This window comes from Apostichopus japonicus, chromosome 1 (assembly GCF_037975245.1).
Source record: "Apostichopus japonicus isolate 1M-3 chromosome 1, ASM3797524v1, whole genome shotgun sequence".
Taxonomy (NCBI): Eukaryota; Metazoa; Echinodermata; class Holothuroidea; order Aspidochirotida; family Stichopodidae; genus Apostichopus; species Apostichopus japonicus.
The window spans coordinates 19,736,109-19,757,869 of record NC_092561.1 but is presented as its reverse complement, the minus strand read 5'-3'; the positions used below and the strand labels follow the sequence as shown (position 1 = coordinate 19,757,869).

At 38.5% G+C, this 21,761-nt stretch overlaps 1 protein-coding gene across 2 annotated transcripts; it reads right to left on the bottom strand.

Annotated features, from left to right (window-relative positions):
* Positions 1 to 811: 811 nt before the first annotated feature.
* LOC139970623 (transaldolase-like) lies at positions 812 to 19,038 on the bottom strand. 2 transcript variants are annotated; one of them, XM_071976475.1, is made up of 9 exons: positions 18,854 to 19,038; positions 17,800 to 17,923; positions 17,028 to 17,135; positions 9,932 to 10,063; positions 8,347 to 8,407; positions 5,663 to 5,777; positions 5,232 to 5,361; positions 4,448 to 4,515; positions 812 to 2,920 (listed from the first exon to the last, which is right to left on the bottom strand). In XM_071976475.1, exons 1-9 carry the CDS (start codon positions 18,942 to 18,944, stop codon positions 2,754 to 2,756), a joined length of 996 nt encoding a protein of 331 aa, XP_071832576.1. In that variant the 5' UTR covers positions 18,945 to 19,038; the 3' UTR covers positions 812 to 2,753. The 2 variants fall into 2 exon arrangements, with proteins under 2 accessions (XP_071832576.1, XP_071832583.1); XM_071976482.1 differs by lacking the exons at positions 17,800 to 17,923; positions 18,854 to 19,038 and adding an exon at positions 17,186 to 17,191.
* Between the last annotated feature and the right edge of the window lie 2,723 nt (positions 19,039 to 21,761).

Genomic DNA, 21,761 nt, shown 5'->3' with positions numbered 1-21,761 from the left:
TTTACATGCAGTGTTTACACAAAAAAAAAAAAAAAACCCAATTGCGTTAAAGTGTGTGAAAGACTCGCCAACAAAGAAACGTCTCATGCCAGTAATCTGTTCTAGTTTCCAATGAGGTGTAACAGAAGTGTTAGGCACCAACATCGATCCCAGAAAATACACACACAGCTTGCTACCGTCGTTAATTAGACACAAGTATACAGTCAATACATACAGCTACGGTCAAAACCCACAACACAGTGTACATAGCAGCGTGGACATCTCAGATCTAGATAAAAGATAACAAGGTATCACGTTTCATAACAGTCTGCCTTTTGTAGCGACAAGAAGAAAATCATTTGCAAGCAACGGAAAGTTAACTTTTTCAGAGCGCCGCACGCGATTTGGGGTGAGTCTTCAATGCCTTTAAGCAGCTCTGCAGGCTAATCTCAGAGCCTGAGGTTGATTTTCCACTGTGGCAGGTCGATTATTAAATCACAAAAATTGTGAATAAGAACTTTTGAAATCAATGGTGGCAAAATCAAAACAAACCCACTAGATATCGTGGGGAATTTCCCCACCTGTTAATTCCTTGCCCAGCAGCATAATAACAAAACATAAAATTGCTACTTTTCCTATCCTGAGAATGGTTACAATACTGGAGATGCTCTGGAGATGCAATTTGTTATGGTTTATGTATTGTGTTCTACCACCTAGGTCTTGCTGTTCAATGCTGATATATGACAGCTTATAAATAAATATTCATACCAATATGAAGCATTTATGAATATTCATTTTAACAATTATTAGAAAACCACAGAAAACATATGAGTGAAAGTTTCAGGTGTGTGTATTTCAAAAACTTTATACTCATAAAATGTATAATTTTGTGAGAAAAAAAAAAAAAAGGTAATGATTTCATTCATTTAACATGTAACACGAGACACCATATATATAACACAGTACCAAAATAATGATTTTAGAGGTAAGGAAGCAACCTCCCATATTTTAATTTACAAAAAAATATTAAGTAAAGAGATGTAACAATAACGACACATCCTCATCATGTGCACAAATCAGTAACCGTTTTGCTATGAAGGAAAGGTCTTTTACTCGGTCTTCCCCCACCCCTCTGCCCAGATGGAAAATAAGGCTTACACCAATGTCATAAAGAACGTGTTTTTGCCTAAGATGTTCCAACACCAACCAGCTCTCTGTGTTTGATCGTCTCTTTCCCGCTTGTTCACAGGTTAAACCGACTTAAAATTGTTCAAACATACAATTTGCTATTGATCAAACTTGGAAACGATTGTTAGTATTTTTTTTTTTTTATGAATGATTGTTGTGAAAAAGAATGTAAATTAATTAAATGTGAATTTGTCTTCTTGATCAATCTAACATATCTGTCAATAGACAATACACGAGAAAGAAAAAGTAATCAAAATGTCTTCCAACAGAGCTTTTCTTAACTTCAAACTTTACAAGAAACAGTTAATGAAGTACATTGTTATGGGTTGTAAATTAATAGCAACCAGAAGCAGTATATTGTGGATCCGCATAAAGAACTGGGTACTGATGTCACACATTGACAATCAGAAAGACTGAAAAAAACTATCTGCTGACATCAATGGAACACTAGAGATATTTAGGGGCATCATGGAACAGTTGATACCAAGTGACAACCACTTGAAACTCCTGGTATCCATGAACAGCAGAAATTTATAGGGGCATCATGGAAACAGATGACATCAAGTGACAACTTTAGAAGACACCCACTTGAAACTCCTGATATCCATGAAGAGTACAGATATATAGGGGCATCATGGTACAGATAGCACCAAGTGACACCCCCCCCCCCCATGGAACTCCTGATATCCATGAACAGCAGAGATATAAAGGGGCATCATGGTACAGCTGTCACCCAGTGACACCCACTTGAAACTCCTAATTTCCATGAACAGTAGAGATATATAGGGGCATCATGAAAACAGATGTCACCCAGTGACACCCACTTGAAACTCCTGATTTCCATGAAGAGTAGAGATATATTGGGGCATCATGGCACAGATGTCACTCAGTGATACCCACTTGAAACTCCAGACATCCATGAAGGGTAGAGATATATAGGGGCATCATGGTACAGATAACACCCAGTGACACCCACTTGAAACTCCTGATTTCCATGAAGAGTACAGATATATAGGGGCATCATGGAAACAGATGACACCCAGTGACACCCACTTTAAACTCCTGATATCCACGAACAGCAGAGATATATAGGGGCATCATTGGATATAATCTTGTAAATTGGAACTAAAGCGTTGGCATTTTAATCAGCAGCTTAGAGCATATCAACATAATAGTACTGAGGTTTCCGCCTTTAATAAGGAATAAGGAAATTTGTGTTTACTTTATTGTCAAAAGACAAAATACCACAAAAAAAGGAGAAAGAAAAAAAAACACCAAGTAAACAGAGAGCCTTTCACTAATGATGAACTGATAATTAGCAAAATGGCTCATTTCATGATGATAATGATTATGACTATGATGATGACAATATTAAACCAAAGTTTCAATGTGATTACTGGCAATGTTTAAATGTTCCACAAGTAACATTTTTTTTATCCTTGTCATGAAGAGTGTCTCTTGAAAGGGAACTTTCTACTTTATTAAAAATAAAAAAAGGTACATCTGTATAAAAAGAACCCAGGGAGCACCTTTCTTAGTCCATCCACCAAACTACAAAAACAAAATATGATAATTCTGCATCTTATTTATGCTTCCACAAGCTTCCCCTTCAATAAATTCTCCAGTTTGATAGCATCGGCAGCAAATTTGCGGATGCCTTCTGAAAGTTTCTCGGTGGCCATCTGATTCTCATTCAGGTGCCAACGGAATGCCTTCTCGTCGTACGACACCTTCTCTAAATCTGTTCCACTTGCTGAAAAGAAAATCCCCAAAATAAAAAAATTGTCAAATATGTTGTTTAATGACTGCTTACTGTAGCTTTCTTTGTTACGGTTGCCAATTTTCTGCAATTTTATCAAAACTTCCACATATTTTTCAGAAAAATCATGCAAACCATGAAACGAAGATATCCATCTAGGTGTTTTTTTTTCCACTTTTTTTTCTTTCATTTTCTTCACAGTATTTTTAAGTTATAACTTGCAGTAAAGAATATGCATCAGTCTGAAAAGTTCTAGTACAAATGATTTTTTTCATGTAACAGAGATAGAGCAATTTTCAAAATGTTAGCAATTTTCAGAATTTTAGCTTTTCTTACATAGCATGTAATACTGTAATTAGTCCGGTTCAGTTAATGAAAACTGAATTGATATGGGAATTTTAATGTAGAGTCCAACCAAATAGCAACCAGATAAAAGAGAAGAGGAGAGAGGAGAGGAAGGGGAGGGGAAGGGAGGGGAGGTGAGGAGAGGAGATGAGAGAGGAGAGGAGAGGAGAGGAGAGGAGAGGAGAGGAGAGGAGAGGAGAGGAGAGGAGAGGAGAGGAGAGGAGAGGAGAGGAGAGGAGAGGAGAGGAGAGGAGAGGAGAGGAGAGGAGAGGAGAGGAGAGGAGAGGAGAGGAGAGGAGAGGAGAGGAGAGGAGAGGAGAGGAGAGGAGAGGAGAGGAGAGGAGAGGAGAGGAGAGGAGAGGAGAGGAGAGGAGAGGAGAGGAGAGGAGAGGAGAGGAGAGGAGAGGAGAGGAGAGGAGAGGAGAGGAGAGGAGAGGAGAGGAGAGGAGAGGAGAGGAGAGGAGAGGAGAGGAGAGGAGAGGAGAGGAGAGGAGAGGAGAGGAGAGGAGAGGAGAGGAGAGGAGAGGAGAGGAGAGGAGAGGAGAGGAGAGGAGAGGAGAGGAGAGGAGAGGAGAGGAGAGGAGAGGAGAGGAGAGGAGAGGAGAGGAGAGGAGAGGAGAGGAGATCGTAACATACAGGTGACTTTAAAGGTACTACTTTGCTACTGTTTTGTGATACCAAGCACCATCAAGAGGCCACACCACACACAGCTACAGTTATAAAATTGAATTCACTACAAGCAATGTATTCCATTCCTGCGGAGAGAGGCAATTTCCCACAAAGTAGTGATTTCAAGCTATAAGCTGGGCGAAACTTCATTGCACCTTTGATGATAATTACACGACAGATGCTAGTTCTTACTTAGTATCATTTCTATCTAGTCAATGTTACCTAAGTTTATAACACGCCCCTTCCCCCCCCCCACCCCTGGCCCAAAAAAACCCCAAAACAACAAATCCACTAAAGGTGCATCTGTATGGAGAATCCAGGGAGCACCTTTCTTTTCTTTGTTAGTCCATCCACCAAACAGAGTAAACAAAAATGATAAATCATAAAATTCTGCATCTTATTTTGGCCTGTCATTCTAGGTGAGATTTCTTCCGACTTTACAGATAACAAACGCCCAAACATGAGAATCAGTGCTCAAGCATTTGTTACGTTGTCCTAGACTCTTACCTGTGTCAGGGTTCAGATGACGGGTGACTTGTTCGTCAGAGTGCTGGAGGTTTTCCAAAAGCTTTGGACTGAGAATGTTAAAATCAAAAGAAAATGTTAATTTGCCTTGAAACAAGTTGAAAGTTTCCTTATGAAATAAGTCCGCTAAAACCCATCACATCAACTTGATTGAACAACACACATTTGAATGCAAATTGAAATCTTGAGGCATCAACACACAGCTGGCATTTTCAAGTTCTGCTCAGAATAATTTAAGGCTAGCGACAGACTGCACTCGGCATTTGAAACGTCGAAATAATAATTTTGGATTTAGTGACACACTGTTACTCATTCAAGTCCTACTGTAAAAATCTGAGCCTGTCACAGACTCCTCCCACATACAAATCCTGCTTGAAAATCACAAACTGGTTCCAAAGCATCAAAGGTCCAAAAGCATCCTTAGGTTTAAATTCCATCGACTAGTGCAGTACAATCATGCCATCTCGCCTGCTTTAATTTATATTATATCAATCTGTTTGGTCAAAGGACCTAATGTACCGCATCCTGTGCAAGAAACTAGCCCTTAACTTGCTTGACCATTGAGAACCAAAACCTAGCAGCTGCTCAAAACCACACAAACTAAACGAAGGCCTTGTTGCTTTCATATCTGTTACATATGATGACTTTAGGAATTTCCTAATAAATGCACAGGGTTCCCCTCCGCCCTCCCATCGTCCCATCCCATAACGGTAAACTCAGATGGTTGCACCATCCCATAACCTCGTATGGCTCATTCCGGACTCACCCGATGGTCAACAAATCGCAACCAGCCAGAGCGAGTATTTCGCCAGTGTTTCTGAAAGATGCTCCCATGACTACAGTCTTGTAGCCAAACTTCTTGTAATAGTTGTAAATCTGGGTCACACTCTTAACTCCTATCGGACGAAAAAAACAAAAAAAACTTGTAACGGTCCACTCTCAACAAAAGAAGGGGTGGTGGTGGGATGGGCAGTGTATCTGAGGGGTTGGGATGTACTCACTAGGGTCAACATATTCAAGAAATCTCAACATACTCTCAATAGACAAGGTAGGATTTCCTCACTAGGAACATTCCTGAAATCTCATCTACTCACAATAGGTACATTGCACTCGCTATGTAGGTACTGTACTCTATATTATATACAAAGTAGGAACTCACTACCTGGGACAAGATATTCTATGATTTGAATTACTCACCAGGGTCATCATGAGGCTCATAAGACTCAGTGCCAGTGCTTTTCTTGTACCAGTCCAAGATACGACCAACGAATGGTGAGATGAGTGTGACGCCAGCCTCTGCGCAGGCAACAGCCTAAAATATAGAGAAAGGTGTTTTATCAGTGTCAGTAGGCCATTAAGAAGTGACCTTTCTGGTTGTAAGTATACAGTTACTATATAGATATAGTCACTTATATACAAACAACATGTAGATACTTCATGGAGGATCCAACTCTGCACAGGCCACGGCCTAACATACAGGAAGAGGGGTTGATCAATGTCAGAATGCCAGCAAGAAGTGACCTTTCTGGTGGCAATTAATGGTTACTATGTCATTGTCCCTTAATATACTAACAACATGTAGATGCTTCATTGAGGATACAACTCTGCACAGGCCACGGCCTAAAATACAGGAAGAGGGTTCATCCATGTCAGGATGCCAGCAAGAAGTGACCTTTCTGGTGTCAATTAATGGTTACTATATGACATTGTCCCTTAATATACTAACAACATGTAGATGCTTCATTGAGGATACAACTCTGCACAGGCCACGGCCTAAAATACAGGAAGAGGGTTCATCCATGTCAGAATGCCATTTAGAAGTGACCTTTCTGATGTCAATTTAAAATGGTTACTATATGTCATTGTCCCTTAATATACTAACAACATGTAGATGCTTCATTGAGGATACAACTCTGCACAGGCCACGGCCTAAAATACAGGAAGAGGGTTCATCCATGTCAGAATGCCATTTAGAAGTGACCTTTCTGATGTCAATTTAAAATGGTTACTATATGTCATTGTCCCTTAATATACTAACAACATGTAGATGCTTCATTGAGGATACAACTCTGCACAGGCCACGGCCTAAAATACAGGAAGAGGGTTCATCCATGTCAGTTTGACAGCAAGAAGTGACCTTTCTGATGTCAATTTAAAATGGTTACTATGTCATTGTCCCTTAATATACTAACAATATACTTCATTGAGGATACAACTCTGCACAGGCCACGGCCTAAAATACAGGAAGAGGGTTCATCAATGTCAGAATGCCAGCAAGAAGTGACCTTTCTGATGTCAATTTAAAATGGTTACTATGTCATTGTCCCTTAATATACTAACAATATACTTCATTGAGGATACAACTCTGCACAGGCCAGAGCCTAAAATACAGGAAGAGGGTTCATCAGTGTCAGAATGCCATTTAGAAGTGACCTTTCTGATGTCAATTTAAAATGGTTACTATATAGATGTCATAGTCCCTTAAATACAACAACATGTAGATACTTTATGGAGGGTAAACCTAACAGTTCATGCAGCAGGGAAATAATATATCAATTATTGCACGGCAAAGAGTTATTCAAATTGGTCAAATTGGTTTAACAACGTCCAAAGACGAAGGTTAGTATTTTAGACAGGAACTGGGTCATAGTATTTTAAGACAGGAACTGGGTCATAGTATTTTATAATGAGACAAAACTCAGAACCTTCAAAAGTACTATATAAAATTTGAATAAAAAAGTATGCCCTGTGTAGGGCTTGTCAATCATGAATATTGTACCACAGGATATACTGTTTACACGGTGCAGCGAGAGTGCAGTTGTTGTGGGGAGACAGGTAATGTAATAGAGTAAGTGGCGTAAATATGTTAAAGTCCTATTGCTGTTACCTAAAGAGAATGTAACCAACTACTGCAATGTGATATTATTGTTATAAACTCTTAGTGTGAGGATTTGCTGATTTTAATGTATTCCAACTATCTGTTTTCTGAGCTCCAAAATTCCAAATAGCATCTCAATTTTTCCATGCTTGGTTCATCACTTTCTAGATATAATAGACTGTCACATGGATAGGACTTGGAATGAGTTTCTGTTGGTTTCCTATTCTTTGGGAATAATGATACTATACCAATGACAATGTGCATGGCATTGGTACTGACTTGCTTTTCTAGCTCCACCAGGAAACAAAATGCATGCTTATATCAACTACAGAATGTTGTAGTTTAAAGCTGTAGATAAGATACTATATTGCTTCCTGTATCAATACCAGTTCCTAGTTCATGTGTAGATAACCTACTCTACTGTATGTATAGTGTGTTAGTATACAGTGGTGTAAACTTATGTCCTAACCATGACTGTTTCCGGCTCTACTACACAGCTGTATAACCTTTTTCCTACTAAGTGCACATTACTGTAGTTCATACAGATGGAATGTTTCCTTTGGGCATCGAGATATCACACCAGTAGACATACTGCAGTGTTCTGTTCTGCTGAATTGTGTCAAATTTAACACAATTTCCTTGTCCTATACAACCTAGTCATATAACTGTACACATGAGTAGCAGTCTACAGTAAGTATTATGATAACAGTACACTGAATTTAGCCTGATAACATTAACATTATTATTTGTGTGTGCAGTTCTGCATATAAATATTATACCTACAGTAGACACTGAACTGAGTGTCAGGTAGGCCAGCTAACAGTTTTGTCTATGGTGTATTCAGAGCACACCTGTAGTTATGTCATTAATACCATAATTTCAAAGCCTTGCATTGTGATTGATTTGATAAGTTCCTGTAAGTTCCTGTAAGTTCCTGTAAGTTCCTGTATGTCAGTAGATCTTTGCATTGTCAACGGTTGGCAGCATCTGAATAGAATCTTACCTGAGCGAATGAAAATAACAGAGTCAGGTTGCAGTGGATTCCAAACTTGGACTCTAATATCCTATCAAAGACAAAAAAATGACATCATTTATTTACAAATATAACAAATTTACATTACATATTTCAAACAATTAAATTACAAATAACTCACAAGGGAATGTTAGCTCTGTGGTTAACGCTGGTGCCTTTCAATCATAAGGTCCCGAGTTCGAGTCACTCCAAGATTAATGTACAGTATGTAGTCTAGTTACAGAGTTGTTGACAATTGACAATTCATAATCATGGACATTAAAATATGAATCTGAGAGACTGACTTCGGTCAGCTTGCGGCTTTGAAAAGCCAATGATGGCTTCTTCGCAACTTCCTGCTTGCAGGAGGATCTAAAATACTATATACTTACATAACACATTTATAGTACAGTTAATAGCACTTGATATAACAGGAGGTTTAACTCATTCTCAAATGACAATTAGAAATTTTTCTGTTCATGTTTACAATACATTAAATGACTAGAAATCTAACTTCTCTCATGGAAAATCCCTTCTTGGCTATTTGTTTTCTGGTTGTGACAAATGAAATACCTTTTTGGGTAAGTTGTTTCACTAGATGGCATGTACTGTAACTTTCAACTAAGCTTTCTGACTGATACAGCACCTTCAACAAAGAAGAAGTCCTTATTGTTCTATTTACGGATTGCCACAGACTACTGATTGCATACAGTACAGTAGCTCTCTCTATTGGAAGGGTGCATGACTATAGTATAATTTACTTAAAGGTCAACGGTTCACATCCTGTTCTAGCCAATCATTTCTTTGAAAACCCTTGAAAAACAATTCCTTTAAAAGCAGTGCCAGTCAGTTTGTTGTTCCTGTTTACACTGCATACCTTCAGTCTATACTCATACCTGTATAAATATCTGTGTGCATTTATTACTTTACACAGCCACATCACCAAGACAGGATATATATCCGTCTTTTACATCATTGTGCTGGTACTGATTATGGTGCGCTATGATATCATGCACACTAACTTTCTGGTTAATGAGCACAACCTCCAATGCATTATTTAAAGTATTGCGGACACCTAGCCAATTTGCCCTATATTCAGTTACACATTTGATGTGTCTGATAATCTCATTCAAAATCTGTTGAAATGTCTCGATAAGCTCTTTTCGTTTCCAAGATACAGTATACACATTTGAAGTTTATGATCAAATCTGGGGAAACTCATTAAATATGTGCAAACTATGATGTGGAGTGTAGTACTCATCATAAACTCTAATTTTATTTAGCCCTTAATAAGTTAACCCTACTGTAATTACAAGCCCACATATATGATTGGAAGTTATGTGATGTTCCTCTTTTCAAAGTTCAGACTATAAAATATTTCAAAATATCGTCTTAGGCCAAAAACCTGTGTTCAGTGTCCTCTAAACACAGGTGGTGAAAACAAAGGTATAACATTACAGAACATAAGGCAGTCACTCCCTGTACATCATCAATGTGCATAATTAGCTAATTAATGCTTAAACGTAATTTACTAAAATTGAGAAAAAGACTTGTAAAACGGTCAATTTTGGCTTACTTTGCTGCTTGGATTCCTTCCCACGTTGAACTGAGTTTGATCAAAATTCGTTCTTTGCTAATCCCTTCTTCTTCATAGAGGGCGATGAGGCTTTGAGCCTTTGCGAGCTGTCCATCTAAGTCAAAAGAAAGACTGAAAGAAAAAAATATGTAAAAAAGCATTAAAACAAATGTTTTACTGTATTCACCAATTGTGTGGTCAGTTGGACCATGTACAGTAGTAGTATGGGACATTGGTGCAGCACTGTCAAAATGTGTTACTTGAGTTGCTAATGTTGTGCTATAACTTGTACACTGTAAACATCTTTAACAGTGAAGACAATAATACCATAGAACCAGGAGGGAGGGGAATGGGTTGGCAGAAAATTCAATCAAGGGAGCCATACTGAAATTCTTTAACAAATCTGCTGGCTGCAACACTTTTATAAGGATCTAATAATGTACAATAGTTTCTCCCGTCACAGCGGAAAAAAAAAAACGAACAAAAACAACATCATTCTTATAAAATTATGGGTCCAACGATTTTAGAGTTGTGCACATAGTTATTCTGTTATGTTGAATATCCTATCACATGTAGGCCAATGGATACAAATTTAATACCAAACGCATCATGTTTTTTCCTTTTCAATTTATTAGTCATTCTACAGGTGAATTAATTGTATTTGTAATTAAATATAAAGTACTGTGTGACTAAGGTACTGTACTGTACAGTACAGTACATGCCTCAATGCAGAGAGAAGCCTATAGATCACAGAAAATGCAGCAACTAGGCTTATACTGACATATAAGTACTAGCAAATTTGTGGCAGAGATTCACAAACAGCTGTTGATCTGTGCAGATCTATTGCATTTTAATAAAAATGATGAAAATGTCATACATGTACAGACTACATTCTTTCCTGACATTCTGTAGTTATACTGTTTTCATGTGTAGGCTACACTGAGAGCCGTCTGTTGCTAAGTGGGCCTTGTATACAGTGAGTACTGATGTATGTACTGCATACATGTAGTGAAGTGACCATCAGTAGTATTGTGCAGCACAAATACAGCAACACAACTTAAGCCATCTGTTCAACAATGGTATTTTGTACATGTAGTGAAATTGTACCAGTTACTGTATTGAGCAGTTATTGTATGGATCTACTGTATTGTATGAAGATCTCCTACTGTACTAGTACCACATATGCATTACTGTAGTAAATTGGAAGTTTGATGTAACATGTATAATACAGTGGAAAGACACCTGGCACAATACATCAACTATACTGTACAACAGTACAGTATGTAATACAATATAGGGTGAGTCCTGTACTGTATTGTACTGTATGATAAGTACAGTAGTAGAGATTGAGTACAGACAGAGTACAGCTCTAGAATGATTAAGTACTGATTGAGCACAGACTGGTAACTACATACTGAGTATGCACAGCTTGTAGAAAGAGTAAGTCCTGATTGAGTACAGGCTGAGACAAGGGCGTAGGAACCGGGGGTCTGGGGGGCACCAGCCTCCCAGTGAAAAATATGGAGGGGCGGAAGTATCATTCCACCCCCCCCGCTTCGCGAGTCAGAAAACCCCTTTTTCATTTCCAAATGAGAAAAAAATCTCATTTGGAGCACCAAATTGCATCTAAGGCCAGGTGAAAATGCAAAATTATATACAAAATGGAGTGGGTGGGTTGAAGTGTGCTATATCGCACCAAATTGCATCTGAGGCCACCTGGAAATGCCAAAAAATTCCCCCTTCCCCAGGCCGGCCATCAGTCTTCAGCCCCCCCACTCAAAAGTACCTTCCTACGCCACTGGGCTGAGAACAGATTGAGTACAGATTGTGTACAGATTATGTACAGATTGAGTACAGACTGAGTTCAGGCAGAGAGTAGATTGAGTACAGACTGAGTTCAGGCAGAGAGTAGATTGAGTACAGACTGAGGACAGACTGAGAGCAGACTGAGAACAGACTGAGAACAGACTTAGAACAGAATGAGAATAGATTGAGTACAGACTGAGAACAGATTGAGTACAGACTGAGAACAGATTGAGTACAGACAGAGTACATTGAGTACAGAATGAGTACAGGCTGAGAACAGAATGAGTACAAACTGAGTACATACAGAGTACAGACTGAGAACAGATCGAGTACAGACAGAGTACATTGAGTACAGAATGAGTACAGGCTGAGAACAGAATGAGTACAAACTGAGTACATACAGAGTACAGACTGAGTACAGACTGAGTGACAGATTCTAGCAGCCTTCCATACTGTAGTCTGTATACATAAATTATAATAAACATGGTTCCAACACAATTCAGACTTCCTATGTACAGTAAAGAGCCTTCAAATTTAACCAGTGCTGACCCAACACTGTTCTGAAATCCTGGGATTCACTCAATCGTGGAGATAGCAGATCTAGAATAAAGCCGCTAAGTATACAGAATTCCAAGCCACTCAATAGCTGCTGCCCCACTCAAGGCTGTTCTATTGTTAACCTCTGAATATACATTGTCACTGCAGTAGACTACAGTACAATGTACACTGTGTAACAAAGAGCAAACTGTACAGTTACAGCCTTTATTTAAATCTGCATCGTCTGCACATGTAGTACAGTATTCTTAACACTTTTAGCAATAAAGCAAACAAATTTGTTTGATTACAAAAACCAAAGTCAGACAACTGCACATTTCCAGACAGTTGCACTTTCAAGAATTTACCTTTTCTCGTTACAAACTCCAAAAAAAAAAAAAATAGTAGGCATGCTGTTTATTTAGAAACACTATTTCCATTTTTTGGGGATATTGGATTATTTATACATTTTGAAACTTTACTTTAAAAATTTGAGCACCCTTTTAAGGAGTAAATTACATCTTTCTTATTATTTGTATGAACTGAACTTGGTATAATGAAGCCTATTGTGCAAACACATTTAGCCTTCACTGAGGCCATTCCTGTCAGGACTAAACAGTATAATAATCAATTTGCTGTACATACTGTAGCCTTCAGCATGTACAGTACAGTACAGTAACAATTTACATTGTTACACCAAACATGTTCAAACTGTATTATCACTCTGGAATTATCTGTGAAATACTGTGCAGGTGTTGACCTTCAGTAACATCTATCTACATGTCCACATGTACTACAGTATGATGGCTATTGTACTGTACAATGGTCAATGAAACCTACATCAGAACTTAGCATTTTGGAGACTGTGAGGTCATTCCCTGGCTGGCTAAAGTACAGTAAGGTGGGTGTCTCATCCAGGAGTAATCTACAAGTTTCCCATCTGAAACAGTCTTCCCTGATATGTGAGAGATGCAAAATCCAGCTAAACCTACAGATTTGGCCAGCCCGTGGTCTACCCGATGTGTAAATACACTTACATTAGTAGACCGAGCTCTAAGTTATTCGGTTTCTCCCACATGAATACTGTACAGTACCATATGTGGCTATATAGCAAAAAAAAACTGCCTCCCCGACGGAGCCCATCATAGAGACAAAATGTTTCACAGGTTAGGAAAAGTAGTAAAGTACTGTACTTTTCATTGGTACAATCGCATCTCACTAAAAGACCTGAAGGAATTTGCGATTAGTTACAAATAAAACAAAGTCTACAGTGGGATAAAACCAATTACAAAGGGTCACTGAACACTGATTATTATACATTGAACAATTATCTGCCGAGGGTGAATGCATCTAGGTAGTACTATAAATGGGGAAAGTGCAAAAAACTGCTGATTATTATTATTATTATTTAAAGTAGGCTGGATACAGGTAACTGCTCAGGTAAGAGAGGTGCGGGTAAATTGCAACCGTCAGGCATCCACGATTCGTTCAGCTAGAAAGTGAAAACTTGTCACACGGTATTAAGTCTATCGATGATCTACCTGCTGCAGAAATTTGTTTTAACCTCACAGTAGTATTATTAATTAGTTCTCCATTATATAGCTCATCAGCCCTGGAATGTTATGACAGTACAAAATTGGTCAGTCTGTGCTATCCTGTATCGAGAATCAATGATCCACCCTACAGTACTTTTAATGTACATGTAGTACTAAACACACAATAATCCTCAGGGCTCAAATTTAAAGGTCGTCCGGGACGACCAATACTCACGTCAGACAACCTAAAACCCAATATCCATCCAATGAACGTCTAGTTTATTTGCCAAAAGACTGTTCAACACTTTAAATTAAACTTGGAAAATCCCTATTCTTTAATTTATAAATTCCGCCCTAAAAAATTATATACTTAGCTTGTTGGTATGGTAGAAACAACATAAGAAATAAATCACATTTTGGTACATGCCGTAATGAATGGAAAATCCTACACTTTAGCTGTTATTTGCATACAGTCTGTACATATATGCACTTTAAGTAATGGTTATGTACTGTACAGTACCGTATACTTCATACAGTACAGAGTACAGACACTGCTGGTGGCTGTGACCACACTTGCTTTTTACCTCACTGCCACACGCACATACAGTATGCTAGCTGGAATACAACACAATACTACACTGTGTATGTGAGCATACTGCATGCTCGTCTATATTGCTGCAATACACATGATGTATACCCTGCGCTTCTCCCCTGTCTCTGGAAATGATCAGAAATGATTACGGAAATCATTTTTCACTACCAGAGATTGCCCGCAACCCAACGTGATAATTATGAACAGTGTCATACAGGTACACTACATAAAATGTCTATTACTCTAGACTACAGTTCCGTCCAAGATTTATGGGCTAAATTCGATGCCAGTGGATTTGGCATTTTTATGCCGGGAGACACTCAGCACATAAGTGCATGGTAAGTCTGGTAACGACGATCAGTCAAAGAATCGGCATGTTTACCGTACCTAACGTCATCCTTGTATTGAGCTGCGTAGTTATTTTCAGCAAATATTATTGGATTTCTCTGTGAAGCCTGTGTACGTGGTTAACCCAAAGTGTTTTGCAATGCTGGAAAATTGAGAAGGAGGAAGTTGACTTCAGCCAGTATATTTATTTAAAATATTTGCATTTCATATCAAGTGACTTAACTTGTGGAATTCTAGGCCTGATACTAAAACTGATATGTTGTTTACATTATCATAATTATATGGCTGATAAAATGAAGTTCAACAATATTCTCAATTTCTTAAATTTAAAACCTTGTTACAGGGAGGCAAAAGGTCAGTAGATTAACTGAACTGTAACATTGTTGGAATGATACCAAATTCTAAAGCCTTGGCCCAGAATCACTCGATAAACTCGATTTGAACAAGCTTTTTAAAACTCATTGCAATCCATGAAAAGTATAAACTCAGCAAATATCACAGCTCAGCAACATTTTCTGTGAATACATGTATGGAACTGTATTTAATGAACACTTTTTTTTTTTATAGAACAGTAACTTCCATCCATTGGGGGATTGTGAAGCTATTGTGAACTTTTCTGGGAATTTTATTTTTTTGTATGTTCAATGGAACCAACCGATGGAGCTTTCAGCAAATTCAGGAGACTGTCTTGTGAGGATGTTTCTAAACACTTAGTGATTTGACATGGAGGAACTGATACAGTTCAGAAACTGACAAAAAATGGCAGCACACAAAGGACAATTTTTGACAGTTGATGGACAACATTCACAAAATTTAACACAGTTTGCTATGTGTAAAATAAACACTTCATAAATTCCCTGTAAGAAGCCAATTGTGGAGATGTTTACTTTGTATCTTTTGAAAAGTTGACGAAGATATAACCAAATCTGACTACTGTACAGTATGTTATCCTTTCCAGCATATACAGTAGACACAGGATAACATCACACGCCTTTGAATCCAACAGCCCTGGTATATTTGGCTTATAGATCAGTGATCAATTTGTTGATGACATTACATGACAAAAATATGAATTTAATGTTCACATTTTCATTATTGCATTCCCCGGACATGAATTATTTTTCTGATTTATTTTTAGTAATAATCAACTATGACAGTGCTTTTGTACAACTATGCACAGTTAATTTCTGGAAATTTATGGGACATCTTTTCTTTACTTTTTGTAATTTTGCTACACGTGCAGAATTCCACTAAGTTATTTCACTTACGGCTTTGTATTATTGCATAACAATGCATTCATTTTCTTTTAAGTATTCTTTGAAATTAGATATAAAGTTAGGAATTGGCATGAATCAGCAGTATAACTCAGGTCTCGTGAGCTTTTGTTACAAAAGTAACAAAGTAGCAGTTGACATGGTACCCAGATATCGCTAAAAACCAGATCAACCAAACTAAACCGAATTGTCCATTGCACAACATAAGCTGACTTTGTCACACAGTAAAATGCATTTCTAAATAAACTTTGATGATGCTGTATCTGTGGTATTTCTGAGACTACCGTATCTTTATAATATAATAATAATAATCAGCAGTTATGTTTACAATGCCTAAGCGACCACAAATGTGGGAGAAACCCGCAGTCAAGGGTTCATGGATTACAACTTTCACATCAGGTGGCTTCCAATTCAACATATTAACTAAAATTTGGAATCCTTTCAATTTAGAAAGTCATTTTAGATGTGAATACTATGGACTGCTCTTGGATGAAAAACCCACCTTACTACTAACACTGCCGGGTATTGAACCAGGAAATCTCTTGATTGCTATAAGCCTCATTGCTTCAAATGACACCACCTTTATCCACTCGGCCACATCACTGGTGCCTTGCTTATACTATCTTGCCAAATTTCAGAATTATGCTTTTTAAGAATTCATTTATCTACAGAGCAGCCACTTATATTCAAAATGGGCTCTTAGAATCTCTGTTATAATCCTTTTAATCTTTCAAACTTCTAATCCTCCATCTTCTTTGTTCATGCTTTCATGATTGTACATTTTTTACGTCTTTTATGTATCATTATTATGTGTTCTATATAAATTTTGTAATTTATACTGGAATAAAGAAATTGAAATTAAATATAATGACACCCTACAAGTCTCACTGACTGAGACACTGTGTCAAAAGTAGGCTGCTGAGGAGGCTGCAGCCATGCTGCACAGGACACAATCTTTTGTGCTGTGTAGTTTGACACAGTTCGATACAGAGCCTCACTGTACTCACCGAGCGTCTACTTCGGTCGAGACCCGTCCGGGAACAATCTTCAAAATCTCGAGTCCAAAGATAACAAAGATCTTGTCCATAGCAAAAGTAACCTGTTCGTCAATAGTTCTGGACATTGATAGAGGGAAAAAAAATTATTACCAAAATGGAGGCAAAAATTTCCTTTGCTAGTAAGTGGAAGAGATTGGATGTGTGAAACATATTTCGTAGATTGCACATCTAGCAAAGCCAGTCACAAGCAATAAAGGACAAAGAATCTGGTACAGTAGCAATGTACATTAAGCCTCCACACAATCCAGTATGCTATCATATTTATTTAGGTTGTTTACAAAGTAATATACACATGTACTGTAAGGGGTGGAAGCATGAGGTGGGGGTAGGGGGAGAAGGTGGTGGTTGGGAAGCAAGGGGTAGGGGTAGGGTTAAGTATGCACTCAGTTGTTGAGATAAAGCACCCTGCTGGATGAAATTTCACAAAGATTTGTAAATGCCACTTTTTATCATATGGCCGAGTAGGACACAGGGTAATAACTATAGATCTACTGTACAAGGAAGCAGTCTAAATATACAATGTTTGGTCTACATTTAATTACACTAATGGTCAGTCTGACCAACATGTCTGAAAGATCCCAGATGCTTTTACATTCATGTACTTTAAACAAACAATCAATCCATCAATTAAAAACAGGACGTGAATGGTTGTGTATATATACTCAGTCAATAGCGAACTGTTCAATGGAATGGAAAGACATTTTTGATGATAAATTCTTACTTTCCTTTGCTCTTGCCATATTGAACAGCTTGTTCTATCAACGCTCTATACTGGGGCATTCCCGCAGCAGCGAGGATCAGGGATGGATTGGTGGTTGCATCTGTAGGCTTGTACTGGCCAATGGCTGCAACGAGTAAAAGAAAACATACGTAGCTTCGAGTGACAAGTTGTGTATAGGCATTCACCAGGCTTGTTGGTGGGTATTGTGTATGGTGTTTTTGTCATAATTCATAACCTCATTCAGTGGGTTTGTCAACGTTAGTAACAATTTTTTCTGACATGAACTCAGTCTAACCATCCTTATCGACGTTCTTTGATACTCTTTCATGTTATTTTCATCATCCTGAATTTGGTATCCTAAAATTGAGGAAAAATATAGTTGTTTTAAATTGAGGGAAAAAAAAGTTGTTTTCCGCACAGAACAAACGTGTGCGGAAAACAACTGAAACCCTAGGCCTAGGTACAGCCTATAGTGTTAATCTCTAGCCTAAGTAAGTGCAATAATCATTAAATTTGTCTTTACCAAATTAGGCTAGTAAGAACACTGTGTCCATGAGTAGCCAGTGTCAATGTGCTCGATTGATCTATAACAGTTACACTATGCACTGTATTGTACAGCATGTCGTTGTGTACTGTATATGTATGACCGATCTTTGTGGAAGCCTAACGTTGTTGCACGGGACGTCGTGCACCCAAAGCTAGGCTACAATCGCAGTGGCTTTAGATTTCATGTTAGGCTACGAAACAGGATATTCCCCTGCTGTGTATTACGTCAAGACTAAGTTTAGGAATTAACTTTGAGAGGATCGATTCAAAACACACACCGATATGTATGCTAACCTAGGTAATATATTGCTTAACATATTTCCGAAACGATTTCCGCATTTTATTTGTGTAAATGACACTGTTCGTAAGGTGGGTGTTATGCCAGGTAGTGTGAAAATTGGCGAACAATTTTTCATTGAGTTCGTTAAATGAGGCATTACTGCATATTACAAGAACATGAAATTTTACACAAGGTTACCAACAAGCATGAATTAGAAATGAATTGTACCTTCAAAATCGCCTGTATCAGCCACTACAGTTGTGAAAGATTTGAGTTGATCCAACGTTGACGCCATTCTCGGTCTCTTTGGCTCGGTCATTATGCAGATTTTCGGTTTTAACTACCAAAAAAAATTGAGATGGTACCTCCCAGTTAATAACTGCACAGTATAAGCCTAACGCTAAGCAGTAAGGCATGGGTTTCATGACCCGGAAGTAGGTGTCTTTAGCGTGTTGAATATACATACAGTACCCTGGAGGCAATCAAACGTCATAATTACTGAATGACGTTGAAAAGTATTTGTCCAATAAATACAAACTTAGTGGGCAGTCACAAGACAGATTCCCTCCCACTCAAGTTCTGGACAGATAGAGCAAAATAACGCCACACGATTGCTGTCAAGAAACTGCTCATTGCAGATGGGAAAGAAAACAAATAACATCGAAATGTTACACGTCACAGCCAATGAAGAAAAATGATACGCAAGTGGAGGTACTGTAGAGCAGGTGCGATCAATTAGTAACCAGGTTTTGCATTTCTAGCACTCTGTAGTTCCCTGCCGACCCGTCTCTTAAAGTGCAATTTATATATTTTCTCTTGTGTCAACATTTTCCAGTTCTTCAATGTTCTGGATTTTCCAACTCACTATGATTTCAATTATATATATATATATATATATATATATATATATATATATATATATATATATATATATATATATATATATAATTGAAATCGTAGTGAGTTGGAAAATCCAGAACAGTGAAAAAACTTCCAGCCTCCACTGGGATTCGAACCCGGTCCTCTCGCTTTATATGCGGACATCCTAACCATGGCTATGGACGCTGATTGTATGTCCAGAGGTTCGAAAAAGGTAAGGAAGGTCGCAATTGCACTGTAAGCGTTTGTCACCTGTATCGAACACAATGGCGTAGCCAGGATTTTTTTCATTGGGGGGGGGGGGGGGGGCTTGACCATTTCCTAGGAGTGCGTCTTGTTATTATCTAAGCGGAGCGCCACCAAGTGTTGGCGCGCAGCGTAGCGGAAATTTTAGCTAAAAAGACCTCCTAGATCGTTGGAAATGACCCTTCCCAGCAGGCGCGTAGCCAGGAATTTGCCAAGGGAGGGGCGAACCTGTAGGCAAACTATCGAGCCGTAGATTCTGCATTGAAAACTATCTAAACGTAGCGCCACCATGAGTTGTCGGTACGAGTAAAAGAAAATTTTGGCTGAAAATGCCTCCCAGATCGCTGGAAATGGCACTTCCCAGGCCTTGTAAGTTGAATCTAAGCTCGAAATTTCTAGCGATATCATAAAAACATACAAAAAATATGCTCAAGGGGGGGGGGGCGGTCGCCCTCTTCGCCCCACCCTATATGGCTACGCGCCTGCTTCTTAGGCCTTGTAAGCTGCAGTAACGTTTTCTCAACATCCTTTATTTTGAGATCCCGTGTCTTGATATGGTCATCAAATAGCTTAGTGAAATAGAAAACAAAAAATAGTCTGGTAAGTTACTTTGATATATCATGACATATTTTTTGTGAGTTTGACACCGGCATTGACATTTTTCGACAAATCTGCAAATTGCGCGTGGAAAATAAGGAAAGATTGACTGGGCTGTCAGCCAAGTAACATACTGAAATGACCGAACTTTATGTCAAACGGACACCAAAGATTGCTTCTGAAATATTGTTAGGGTGATAAACTGATTGGCCGGTAGTTCTCAGTGATAGTATTGTCTCCTTTCTTGAAAATTTTGTTTTTTTTAGCGGTTTTAAAGAGCATCAGGGTACGTCCCAGAAGTGAAAACCTGATTGAAAATGTAACAGAGTATCGAGGCAATGACGCGAGCAATGATGTGGGAAACCTGTATGATGTCAAAATTTCTTACCTCTTAACATCTTCTTTGGCATTCCAGTCCCTGGTATAACCACCTTTCTATTGTGACGTCACCATCCAGTTTAAAAAAGCAACAAAAGCAAAGTTTGCCTTAACAGTCGAACACACAAATTCAGTAGTAAGCATTATGTGTGTTGTAGTCTTGTAGAGCAGGAATTATATAATTCGACGGTCGTTAACATGTGTTTTCAGTACAGTGCAACTACTGTAGATGTCTTCTCGGCCTATGCGCTATGTCACGTCAGGTTTTTCAGCAACTATAGCCTACTGCCGGTCCGCGGTCGAAGGGTCATTCATGAGTGGTCAACATGGAGATTCGAGACCATTCAGACCAATGAAATATTTTTCTCACATGTAATTTTCTTTTCGACACCCAAAATCCCAGTGGGAGGGCGACCGGGGGGGGGGGCACAAGTGTTCATGGGGGCCGTCGCCCCACGCCGCCACCCGTGGATACGCCACTGATCGAATATATATATATATAAATGAACCAGCAACAGAACTCAACGTCTAACACAATAAAAACGTATAAAAATGCGAACATTCCTTTTATTCAATGAAAATTTGTGTGAATAAGAAAACTTACACGTAATAAAACTGAGAATGTTAAAAGCAAAACTATCACACATGCATGTAAGGGCGAGTGTATAGATTGCAGCTACTATACTATACAGGTACTAGGCCTATGCTATACCGGTGCTGTGACCGAGTCTCCTAAATGGAGTGGCATTTGAAGCAGTGAGGTTTATCAATCGGTAGGTTACCGGTTCGATAACCGACCGGGTCATAGCATGGTGGTTATTTTCATACAAGAGCAATCTACGGTTTTCCCATATAAAATGACTTTCTAAGTTGAATAGATTCCAAATTTGAGTTAAAATGTTGAATACTATACTATACTATGTTAGAATACGAGTACCGAATACAAGTATGCCGGGCTATAGAGCCATATAGATGGACATTATTTAACATGACCTACCATATGAGCTGTTGGCTTGGACTATTGTGATCGTTTGTA

Coding starts and splice junctions, on each gene's coding strand:
- LOC139970623 (XM_071976475.1), bottom strand. CDS start 18,944: ATGACCGAGCCAAAGAGACCGAGAATGGCGTCAACGTTGGATCAACTC. Junction 10,064..17,027: donor TCGACCGAAGTAGACGCTCG/GTGAGTACAGTG, acceptor TTTTTCTTTCAG/TCTTTCTTTTGACTTAGATG. Junction 2,921..4,447: donor TCATCTGAACCCTGACACAG/GTAAGAGTCTAG, acceptor TTTTCTTTTCAG/CAAGTGGAACAGATTTAGAG.